Here is a 12,490-nt window from a genome sequence, read left to right on the forward strand (position 1 = left end):
ATTTTCAGTGATACCATTATTTTTCTATATGATTCTTTGATCATCATTTTTTTAGGGCGTTTATTGGTGTTCATCATATGGGTTATGGCACAGTTACTTCAATTTTTACATAAAACAGCATTTTTAGTAGACAAATATTTTTCCATTATTTTTTAATTCTTTATTTCATTTTCTTTTTACCCTTAAATCAGCCTCATACAGAAATAATTAGCTCCATATAGTAATTCTGTCCCCCCAATTCTGCAATAACGTCCCCCGTCCTGCAATAATGCCCTTCATCTGGTAATAATATACCTTATCCTATAAATGCCCCTAAGCCAGTAATGTCTCCTGTTCTGTAATATTGCCCCTCAGCCTGTAATGTTCCCAATCCTGTAATTATGGCCCCTGTTCCGTACTGTCCCCAAGCTTGTAATAATGTCCCTCGTCCTGTATTAGTGTCAAATGTTCTGTAATTGTCACGCTCACCTCCTCCCCGGCGCCTGGCACGCTCACCTCCCCGGCTCTGGTCCGCTTCTGCGGCCGCTGTCCCGACCGCCGCTGTCTCTGCCCGGGTCTCTCCATCTGCCGATGCCGCGGCTCCACCGCTTGCGGCGCCTTCGGTCCCCGCCGTCTCCCGTGCCTCCACGCCGTCTGGGCCTCTCCGGCGCGTCGGCTCCTCTCGCTCCGCCTCCTCTGCTGGCATCTGTCAATCATCCTTCCTGCGGCCGGCTACTGCTCCTTCACACAGGCGTACTTCTAGATACGCCCCCTAGACCTGGCGTCCTATCTCCTGGTCCCATGGTTCAGCTGCACTCTGACCCGGAAGTTCTCTAGCATGTCCTATATCAGGCAGTCTCACTCTATGCTCACTGCCTATCATTTGTGGTATCGGGTCCACGCACTCCTGCGTTCCTCTTCGTTCCTACGCTGTGTACCACTCCGTGGCCTCCGCTGTTCTTCCTGTTTGTGACTTTCCTGTGTTCCCTCCTAGATCCAGTCCGTTCCTGCTTCCCTTCTCCTGCTCCTGTGTCTTGTCCTGTACCGGTTCGTGCCTCCCGCCATTGCCAGTCTTGTCTGCCGTCCACCACCATTCCCGCAGTCTCAGCAGCCATCCCTGTGGCCGCCGTCATCTCTCATCTGGTTGCCTACATTTCCCTGCCTGCTTACTTACCCGGCTGTTCCCAGGTATCAGCTTCCGCGGCGATAGTCTCCCTTGGGTCTACCCCTAACGCTCCCTATATAGGGGGTGGTCCACCTGGTTCAGCTCGCCCGAGGGAGGTTCGTCGTCGCGGTCCTGAGGGTTCACTCCGGAGGTCCCCAATCTCACAGTAATACTGTCCCTCTGCCTGTAATAGTGTCCCCTGTCCCATCTTATAGTAATGTACCCAGTCCAGTTCCACCTTATAGAAATATCCTTTTCTCCTTCTTGTAACAATGTCCCCCCCCCCATTCTGCTGCTCTTTATATACACATTTAAAACAAAAATTCTCTCCTGACCTCGCTCCCTCGGCAAACCGCATCCACTTCAGGGTGCTTAGCAGTGACATCATGTGCAGCTGACGTCAGCTGCTGGCCTCTGATTGGCTAGTGGCTGGTATTGCGGTGCAGAGAGCAGATGGTCTCTGCATTGTAATACATTTCAGTAAAAAAAAAAAAAAAAAAAAAAAAAAAAAAAAGGGGTTTGGGTACCACGTTAGCCAATTGAAAAAGTAATGCTCTCTGTGTGAAAAACAAGATAATCTTGTAGTTATGATATCTATTAACCCCTTTGCGACATGCGCCGTGCGAGTAGGGCGCATGTTGCATCTCCCCCTTTGAAGTGGGCTCCGGCGGTGAGCCCATCTCAAAGCCGGGACATGTCAGCTGTTTTCAACAGCTGACGTGTGCCCGCAATAGCCACAGGCGGAATCGCGATCCGCCCGCAGTTATTAACTAGTTAAATGCCGCTGTCAAACTCTTGACAGCGGCATTTAACAAGCGCTTCTGGCCGTCGGACCAGAAATAGGCGCACCACTGACCCCCGTCACATGATCGAGGGTCATCAGTGCGTCGGCATAACAACCAGGTCTCTTTGAGACCTCTATGGTGGTTGATGACGGATTGCTATGAGCGCCGCCCGGTGGTCGGCGCTCATAGCACTGCAGTAATTTAGCTACATAGAGGTGATATGAGCATCGCCTCTATGTAATTAAAGAGAGGAGCGTACAATCAAAACCACTATATCACAGTAAAGACAACACATGTATATCTGTATAGAAAATGTCTTGGTTGATTAAAACCCCTCTACCATAAATAGATGGCAAACCATCCGCTGTCTATAAAACAGTAAACTCCGAGATTGGTGGAATTATGGACAAGCAGGGTATAGGATATAAAATTAATAAAATAAAATAAAAATTGCAAATGTTGATAAAACAGCCTTTATTGGAATTTTGGCACAACATACAAGTGCATAATCATAAAAAGCACAAACCACACAGTGTATGCTTACAAAAATCAAATTGTTATACAATTATATGAATCTTGGATACCCATAATAAAAAGGCTTAATTAATACAACCAGGCCAACGATTTGTAGATAGAACAAGTGGAAAAATAGATAAAAAAGTTTTTTGAAACCAACTTTTTTATATGTGAAATGTGTTAAAAGTGCGATAGTGCAATGGTGATTAATGCCACTCAACATATATATGCAATCTGAGCAAGTTAAACTAGAACCATTAAAGTGCAAAATAAACAACACAATAGTGGATAATACCACTCAATGGGTATGTGCAAACTAGGTAAGTGGAACTAGAACCGTAGAAGTGCAAATTAGAGGACAAGTTTTACCTGGTAAGCCCGATATACAATGCGGAGTGCTGTGTAACGCGCACTATTGTGTTGTTTACGCAGCATGCTCATTCTTTTTGCGGAATCGCAGGGATGTCGCCACACATAGGAATGCATTGTTCCGCTTACTTTCCGCATGTGGCTATGCCACCATGCACAAAGTAAGCGGAAAATGTACGGATGATACACAGGGTGTGGAGGAGAGGAGAATCTCCTACAGGCCCTGGGTACCATAACCCTGTTAATAAAAAAAAGAATTAAAATAAAAAACTGTGATATTCTCACCTTCCGGCATCCCCCGCAGTGTTCCCAGGCTTCAGCGATGCTCCCGGCAAGTCCCGTTCCCAGTGATGCCTTGCGACAATGACCTGCGATGACGTAGCAGTCTCACGTGATGGAACGGGACTTGCTGCGAGGATCGGGAACGCTGCGGGGGCCGCCGGAAGGTGAGAATATCATGATTTTTTTTTTTTTTTTAACATTATATCTTTTTACTACTGATGCTGCATAGGCAGCATCAATAGTAAAAAGTTGGTCACACTTGTCAAACACTATGTGTGATAAGTGTGACCAGCCTGTCCATCAGTTTTCCAAGCGATGCTACAGATCGCTTGGAAAACGCTAGCATTCTGCAAGCTAATTACGCTTGCAAAACACTAGTTTTTTGTGGGAATTCCGCATGCGGATTTCCCGAGGCAGAGAGTTGCAGAATTGCCGTGGAAATTTCCACGGCAATTCCGCACGTCTGAACAGCCTAAAAACGTCAGCTCGGCCTCGCAAAAATAATCCCTCACCCAACCCGAGATCACGAAAAAATGGTGCAATTTGTTTTTTGTTTTAAACAAAGTTTTGAGTTTTTTTTCACCACTTAGGTAAAAAATAAACCTTGGCATGTTTGGTGTCTATAAACTCGTATATGACCTGGAGAATCATAAAAGAATCTCAGTTTTAGCATTCAGTGAACATGGTGAAAAGAAAAACCTAAAAACAAGTGTGGGATTGCACTTTTTTTTGCAATTTCACCGCACTTGGAATTTTTTTTCTCGTATTTGAGTACACGATATTGTTAAACCAATGGTGTGTTTCAAAAGTACAACTCGTCCCGCAAAAATAAGCCCTCACACGGCCATATTGACAGAAAAGTAAAAAAGTTATGGTCCTGCGAAGAAGGGGAGCAAAAGCGAAAAGGGGCTCCAGCGCAAAGGGGTTAATGGCTAACAAAATAAAATAAATGATGTTACAAAGCAAGATTTCGGGACTTCTTAGATCCCTTAAGAACTGAGGAAGGGACCTGAAATACAACTTTACATACCTGAAACAACGTGCTGCTGGTAGTTGTATGTGCATGGTATTGCACCAATGGGGAGCTGAGGTTTGGGATTGCCAGGCTGGACTTCCTCATCATCTTCACCAAAATGATGTACTTTTTCATATTTTTCCAAGTAGCTGCAAGCAAAATATAACATCTGTTAATAAAAAGAAAATATGTGCAAACACTAGGTTATCAGCACTTAAAATGCCTCAGTAAGTGACGTGTTAAGTACAAATAATTATTACAGACACTGAAAGAACTCTGTCTAAAGGAGTATGAACAATGACAATTCAGACAAACTTGTATAAACGTGGTACAATCACTTCCAGAAGTAAGATCTTCACACCATGTTTACATGCAGTATGTAGATAAACTAGAACATCTTACAGAACAGAGTATGCCATAAAATTTGGATTTTATTTACCATATACACTCGTGTATAAGCCGACCCATGTATAAGCAGACACCCCCTAATTGCCACAGAAAAACTGGGAAAACTTATTGACTCGCTTATAAGCCTAGGGTGGAAAATGCAGCAGTTACTGGTAAATTTCAAAAATAAAAATAGATACTAATGAAAGTAAAATTAATTGAGACATCATCGGTAGGTTAAATGTTTTTGAATATCCATATTGAAATCAGGAGCCCCATATAATGCACCATACAGTTCATGATGGGCCCCATAAGATGCTCCATACAAAATACACCCCATATAATGCTGCACAAAGGTTAATAATGCCCTCATAAGATGCTCCATAGAATAATATGCCCCATATAATGCTCAATAAAGGTTATAGCCCCATAAAATGCTCCATAGATTATGCCCCCATAAGATGCTCCATAGATTATGCCCCCATAAGACGCTCCATAGATTATGCCCCAATAAGATGCTCCATAGATTATGCCACCATAAAATGCTCCATAGATTATGCCACCATAAAATGCTCCATAGATTATGCCCTCATTTGCTGCTCCATAGAATATGCCCCCATATGCTGCCCCATAGAATATGCCCCCATATGCTGCCCCATAGAATATGTCCCCCATATGCTGCCCCATAGAATATGCCCCATATGCTGCCCCATAGAATATGCCCCCATATGCTGCACCATAGAATATGCCCCCATATGCTGCCCCATAGAATATGCCCCCATATGCTGCCCCATAGAATATGCCCCATATGCTGCCCCCAATAAAATGCTCCATAGACTATGCCCCCATATGCTGCTGCAAAAAAAAATGTCATACTCACCTCTCCTGCTCAGGACCCGGCACCTGAGATATTCACCTGTCCGGGGTCCATCGCTGTCTGCCGCTTCGTGTGTCAGTGACTGTTCAGCCAGCAGAGGACGCAGCGTGCTCTAACCACGTCATAGCGCCTTCTGCTGCCTAAACGTCACTGACAGGACGCAGCAAGACAGCGGTGAGCAGCGATGGACCTGGGACAGGTATCGCAATACTTACCCCCACCTGGCGCGGTCTCTGCAGCCCTGCTTCTCCACGGTCTCCCTTCCTGCCTTCAGCGGTCACGTGATACTGCTCATTACACTCATGAATATGCGCATATTCATGAGTTTGATGAGCAGTACCATGTGACCGCTGAAGGCAGGAAGGGAGACCGTGGAGAAGCGGGGGGGGGGGCGCGCTGCAGAGACCGCGCTCCCCCTCCCCTGCCGACCCCCAGACATATGACTTGTGTATAAGCCGAGATGGGGACTTTCAGCCCAAAAAAAAATGGGCTGAAAATCTCGGCTTATACACGAGTATATACGCTACTCTGCATTAGGCCATGTTCACAGGTTCAGTATTTCACATCAGTATTTGAAAGCCAAAACCAGGAGTGGGTGAACAATGCAGAAGTGGTGACGAGGTTCTATTATACTTTTCCTCTGATTGTTACAATCCAGATTTTGGATTACAACTATTGATATTAAGGTAAGGTTACTGACCAAATACTGAACATGGCCTTAAAATTGGATTTTGCAGAGTATTATTCACTTTTATTTATTGTAAAAGAATGATCAAATGCTAATTTTCACCTTCTACATATTATTTATATAGTAATTTTCAGTATATGCAAACTTCGAGAGGGTGGTGGGTGTCTCTAACATCATTTGATATATAGAATAAATAATATGATTTTATTCCGGTGGCTCAGTGGTTACAGTGCCTTGCGAAAGTATTACTCAATGAAACTTTTCAACCTTTTCCCACATATCATGCTTCAAACATAAAGATACCAAATGTTAATTTTTGGTGCAGAATCAACAACAAGTGGAACACAATTGTGAAGTTGAACGAAATTTACTGGTTATTTTAAATTTTTGCAGACATTCAAAAACTGAAAAGTGGGGCGTGCAATATTATTCGGCCCCTTTACTTTCAGTGCAGCAAACTCACTCCAGTTCATTGTGGATCTCTGAATGATCCAATGTTGTCCTAAATGACTAATGATGATAAATATAATCCACCTGTGTGTAATCAAGTCTCCGTATAAATGCACCTGCTCTGTGATAGTCTCAGGGTTCTGTTTGAAGCAGAGAGCATCATGAAGACCAAGGAACACAATAGGCAGGTCCGTGATACTGTTGTGGAGAAGTTTAAAGCTGGATTTGGATACAAAATGATTTCCAAAACTTTAAACATCCCAAGGAGCACTGTGCAAGCGATCATATTGAAATGGAAGGAGTATCATATCACTGCAAATCTACCAAGACCCGGCCATCTCTCTAAACTTTCATCTCAAACAAGGAGAAGACTAATCAATGATGCAGCCAAGAGGTCCATGATCACTCTGGATGAACTGCAGAGATCTACAGCTGAGGTGGGACAGTCTGTCCATAGGACAACAATCAGTCGTACACTACACAAATCTGGCCTTTATGGAAGAGTGGCAAGAAGAAAGCCATTTCTCAAAGATATCCATAAAAAATGTTGTTTAATGTTTGCAACAAGCCACCTGGGAGACACACCAAACATGTGGAAGAAGGTACTCTGGTCAGATGAAACCAAAACGATATGTTTGGCGTAAAGGCAACACAGCTCATCACCCTGAACACACCATCCCCACTGTCAAACATGGTAGAGGCAGCATCATGTTTTGGGCCTGCTTTTCTTCAGTAGGGACAGGGAAGATGGTTAAAATTGATGGGAAGATGGATGGAGCCAACTATAGGACCATTCTTGAAGAACCTGTTGGAGTCTGCAAAAGACCTGAGAATGGGACAGATTTGTCTTCCAACAAGACAATGATCCCAAACATAAAGCAAAATCTACAATGGAATGGTTCACAAATAAACGTAACCAGGTGTTAGAATGGCCAAGTCAAAGTCCAGACCTGAATCCAATCGAGAATCTGTGGAAAGAGGTGAAAACTGCTGTTCTCAAACATTCTCCAACAAACCTCACTGAGCCATACCCCAAGCGACTTGCAGTTGTAATCGCAGCAAAAGGTGGTGCAACAAAGTATTAAGTTAAAGTGGCCGAATAATATTGCACGCCCCATTTTTCAGTTTTTGAATTTCCACAAAAATTTAAAATAACCAATAAATTTTGTTCAACTTCACAATTGTGTTCCACTTGTTGTTGATTCTTCACCAAAAATTTACATTTGGTATCTTTATGTTTGAAGCATTATATGTGGGAAAAGGTTGAAAAGTTCCATGGAGCCGAATACTTTCGTAACGCACTGTAACAATGTTACTTTGCAGTGCTGGGGCCCTAGGTTCAAATCCCACCAAGGGCAACATCTGCAAGGAGTTTGTAGGTTATCACCGTGTTTGCATGGGTTCCCTACGGGTACTCAGATTTCCTCCCACACTCCAAAGACATACTGATAGGAAATTTAGATTGTTAGCTTCAGTGGGGACAGTGATGACAAGATCTGTAAAGCGCTGAGGAATATGACGGCACTATACAAGTAACCATTATAATTAAAATTCCATAGGCTGTTAAAGGAGCTTTCCTGATTTTAAGTTTCTTCAGCCAATAGACTTGCACTAGATAAATTCAGCGTTGCCTTCCTCTGGTGGAACAGCAGCTCTGCTGCTGCTCTATGCAGCAGTGATATCATGACTACAGCAGACGTGACTGCTGCAACCAATCATTGGGCTTAGCGGCATTGTAGATGTCTCTGCTGCAGCCTGTAAATCAGAGGGAGCATTGTCGTAGTGCCATTGTGGAAACTTACGCTATTCTTTTTTTAGCTAGTTGAATTCTATTATGCTGTAAATAAGCCCCCGGTCCGACCTGCAAGATAAGAAAAATAAGTTTTATTATACTCACCCGGGGGGGCGGTCCTGTGCAGTCTGGTCCAATGGGTGTAGCTGGTCCGGCACCTCCCATCTTCATGCAATGTCGTCCTCCTGCTTGCTTGGTGTCGCACTCCTGCGCAAGTGTAATTCTCTGCCCTGTTGAGGGCAGAGCAAAGTTCTGCAGTGCGCAGGCGCTGGGCCTCTCTGACATTTTTCCGGCGCCTGCGCACTGAGTATAATAAAACTTATTTTTCTTATCTTGCAGTTCGGACCGGGGGCATATCTACCACATTATGCTGTAGATAAACCCTGAAAGGTGGTGGCTGCATCTTATAGTGGCAAAAAGAGGTGACAGGTTCCCTTTAACTCTGCCGTACACGCATGCCACATGGGTGTAAGTGTATGGAGCCCATACCATACTCGGCGGCAGATGCTGGCTGTGTTATACAGCGAAGCTCCGATTGCTGCAGTTAACCCCCTTAAATGCCATTGAAAATCCCCTGACTGCAGGGCAATCACTGGGCTCCAACTGACAATCAGGTTATTACTCCCAGGATTCCCAGTCACAGGCTAAGCTTTATAGGAACTTGTGATTTTGGCTAACCTACTATAATACTATGGCACTAAAGCATATAGATCAAGAAATCACACTGGTTAAAGTCCACTAAGAGGACTAAAGAAACAAACATTCCGACAAGTGACTATGTGGGATAGTATGTAACAGATCCTAGTTAGTCATGGCAGGAGTCAGGACCTCACACTATGTATCTATCTCTTTTGGGTATGTCTGCCGAGTAAGCATTTCTTAGACCTAGCTTTTCTATTAACCCACCTTACTCCTTCACCATATTTACATATGCTCTTACAGTGTTTGCTCCACTAATCCTCACTCGCCTTCACTATCCCCAATCGCTAGCACCCTCTAACCAAATAATCATCTCCTCTTCCCACTTTCCGCCCCACCTGACTTGCTTCTCAACCCCAGATCTGTCCTAATAAAACATAAAAAAGAGACGACCACTCTCTTTCTCCCACCTGCTCTCCCTCTCTCTGCCTTTCCTCACTGCTGGAGACATATCTCCCAATTCTGAATCCCCACAGCTAATACTTTCCATTATTTCCCTCTCCTACCGCTCCCTATCTAACATGAATTACTGCAATCTCTCCAACATAAAACCCGTGCACTTGACGACCAACCCCCTTGCTCCTTCTCTCTGGAGCACTCTGGAATGCCCACTCCATCTGCAATAAGCTTTATGTGATTCATTACCTCATTCTCTCTCGCAAACTTGCCTTCTTCAGCCTCACAGAAACAAGGCTGACACCCTCTGACACCACCTCCCTGCTGCCCTGTGTTATGGCAGCCTCCTCTTCACCCACACTCCTCGCCCCAGCAACAGACATGGTGGAGGAGCGGGTATTCTCCTTTCTAGTAACTGCACCTTTAACCCAATCCCACCTCTATCCTCCCTTATCCTCCCCTCTTTAGAAGTCCACTACATCCGCATCTACTCTCCCTCCAACCTCCAAGTGGTCATCATATACCGACCTCCGGGCCCGGCCACTACCATTATTGACCAATTCTCTACCTGGCTTCTTCACTTTTTTCCCACTGACATTCCCACTATCATCAAGGGTGACGTCAACATCCCTACTGATACCCTACAGCCAACAGCCTCCAAGCTCCTGTCCCTTACTTCATCTTTTGGACTTACTCAGTGGTCCTCCTCAGCCACCCACACAGACAGACATACATACATTAGACCTGATCTTCACCTGTCTCTGCTCTAACTTCACAACCTCCCCTCTCCCTCTGATCACCATCTACTCACTTTCTCATCCCTATCTTCCTCACCTGTCACCCATGTCAAGCAACATGCGCACCCCAGCAGAAACCTCGCACACCTAGACACCCACACGCTCTCTGACTCTATTCTACCACTGGCATCTATATCCTCACTCCATGACACAGACAGTGGCACTGCTTTCTACAATACCACTCTCGCATCAGCTATTGACACGGTCGTCTCTCTAGCTCATGGCAGAGTGTGACGTATCAATAGACAATCCTGGCACAATAAGATTACTAAAAAGCTCTGACAAGCGTCCAGGGTTGCAAAGCGGCGTGGGAAGAAAATAAATTCACAAGATGATTTCACTGCACTCAAACAAGCAACACTCGCTTTCAAATCTGCCCTCACCTCTGCTAAACAGGCCTACTTCACAACCCTCATATCTACCCTATCCTACAACCCCAAACAGTTATTCAAAACTTTTAACTCCCTCCTTCGCCCACCACTGCCCCCTCCAGCCTCCCTCATTTCTGCGGAGGACTTTGCCACATACTTCAAAAATAAGATTGAACAAGGCAAGTCTTTATTGTTCAACATCCTCAACCCCTTTGTATACCAGACCAATGCCCTTCTCCCATAACCTCCCTCTCCAACATTACAGAAGAGGAGCTTAACTGTCTCCTCTCCAAATCACACCTCACCACTTGTGCCATTAGACCCATCCTACCTCCTCCCCAACCTCACCACTACACTTATCCCATCCCTAACCCACTTCAACCTATCACTAAGTTCTGGTACCTTTCCTTCTGCTTTCAAACATGCCACAATCACGCCTATTTTTAAAAAGCCAAACGCTATGTCCAGCTATCGCCCAATATCGCTGCTTCCATACGCTTCCAAACTCCTGGAGCAGCACACCCACGCTGAATTTTCCTCCCACCTCTTATCTCATTTGCTCTTTGACAATCTACAATCTGGTTTCCATCCCCATCATTCCACTTAGACTGCCCTGACCAAAATTACTAACGACCTACTTACAGCCAAAGCTAACGGACAATACTCTATACTCCTGCTTCTAGACCTGTCCTCTGCTTTCAACACAGTTGACCACTGCCTCCTACTACAGATACACTCTTTCTTTGGCATCAAAGCCCTCGCCCTATCCTGGATCTCCACATACCTTTCCAACCGCACATTCAGAATCTCCCACACTACCTCCTCATCCCACCCTCTCTCTGTTGGTCCCCAAAGGCTCTGCTCTAGGACCCCTACTCTTCTCGAGCTACACACTTGGCATGGAACAATTCAAAAGCCCTTGGATTCCATTAACACCTTTATGATGATGACACCCAGATCTACCTCTCTGGCCCAGACGTCACCTCTCTGCTGTCCAGAATCCCAGAGTGTGTATCAGCCATATCCTCCTCCTTTCTCCTCTCGTTTCCTCAAACTCAATATGGACAAATCTGAACTCATCATCTTTCCGCCATCTCACAGATCTTCCTTACCTATCACAATAAATGACATCACGCTTTCCCCCATACCGGAAGTCCACTGCGTTGGAGTAACCTTTGACTCGGCCATGTCCTTCAAATCCAACATCCAAGCTCTTTCCACCTCCTGTCGCCCCCAGCTCAAAAATTTCATCAGAATCTGTTCTTTCCTCAACCCTCAATCTACTAAAATGATTGTGGCATGCCCTCATCATCTCCCACCTTGACTACTGCAACATCCTTTTCTGTGACCTCCCTGCTAACACTCTCGCCACCTCTCCAGTCCATCCTTAACTCTGCTGCCTGACTAATTCATCTCTCTCCCCGCTACTCCCCTCTGCAAATCTCTCCACTAGCTCTCATTCCCTCAGCGTATACATTTCAAATTACAAGCCATCCATAACTTGTCTCCTCCATATATCGCTGAACTGATCTCCCAATATTCTCCCTCACGTAATCTCCGGTCCTCCCAAGACCACCTTCTCTCCTCCACACTTATTCGCTCCTCACTAATCGCCTCTAAGACTACTCCCGAATCTCCCCCATCCTCTGGAATTCTTTTCCCCAACACGTCCAACTATCAGCCACATTCGGATCCTTCAGAAGGAACCTGAAAACCCACCTCTTCAAGAAAGCTTACAGCCTGCAATGACCCCGCTGCCTCCTGAACAACACTGGAGCTGCTGCAACCCCCCAACCTACTGTCTCCTTCCTCACCATCCTGTAGAATGTAAACCCGCAAGGGCAAGGTCCTCTCCCCTCTGTATCAGTCTGTCATTGTTAGTTTGCTTACTGTAAGTAATATCTGTAATTTGTGTGTAACCC

General features: G+C 45.1%; 1 protein-coding gene across 5 annotated transcripts in view; it reads right to left on the minus strand.

Moving 5' to 3' along the window:
• The window catches only part of ARID2 (AT-rich interaction domain 2), a 142,491-nt gene that overhangs the window by 60,430 nt on the left and 69,571 nt on the right, over positions 1–12,490 (minus strand). For all 5 annotated transcript variants that reach the window (XM_073554246.1, XM_073554245.1, XM_073554249.1 and 2 more), the window contains exon 4: positions 4,127–4,260. In XM_073554246.1, coding sequence (XP_073410347.1) covers positions 4,127–4,260 — 134 coding nt within the window. The remainder of the gene's footprint in view (positions 1–4,126; positions 4,261–12,490) is intronic.

This window comes from Dendrobates tinctorius, unplaced genomic scaffold (genome assembly GCF_039654945.1).
Source record: "Dendrobates tinctorius isolate UK_male_01 unplaced genomic scaffold, ASM3965494v1 ptg000209l, whole genome shotgun sequence".
NCBI classification, from domain to species: Eukaryota; Metazoa; Chordata; class Amphibia; order Anura; family Dendrobatidae; genus Dendrobates; species Dendrobates tinctorius.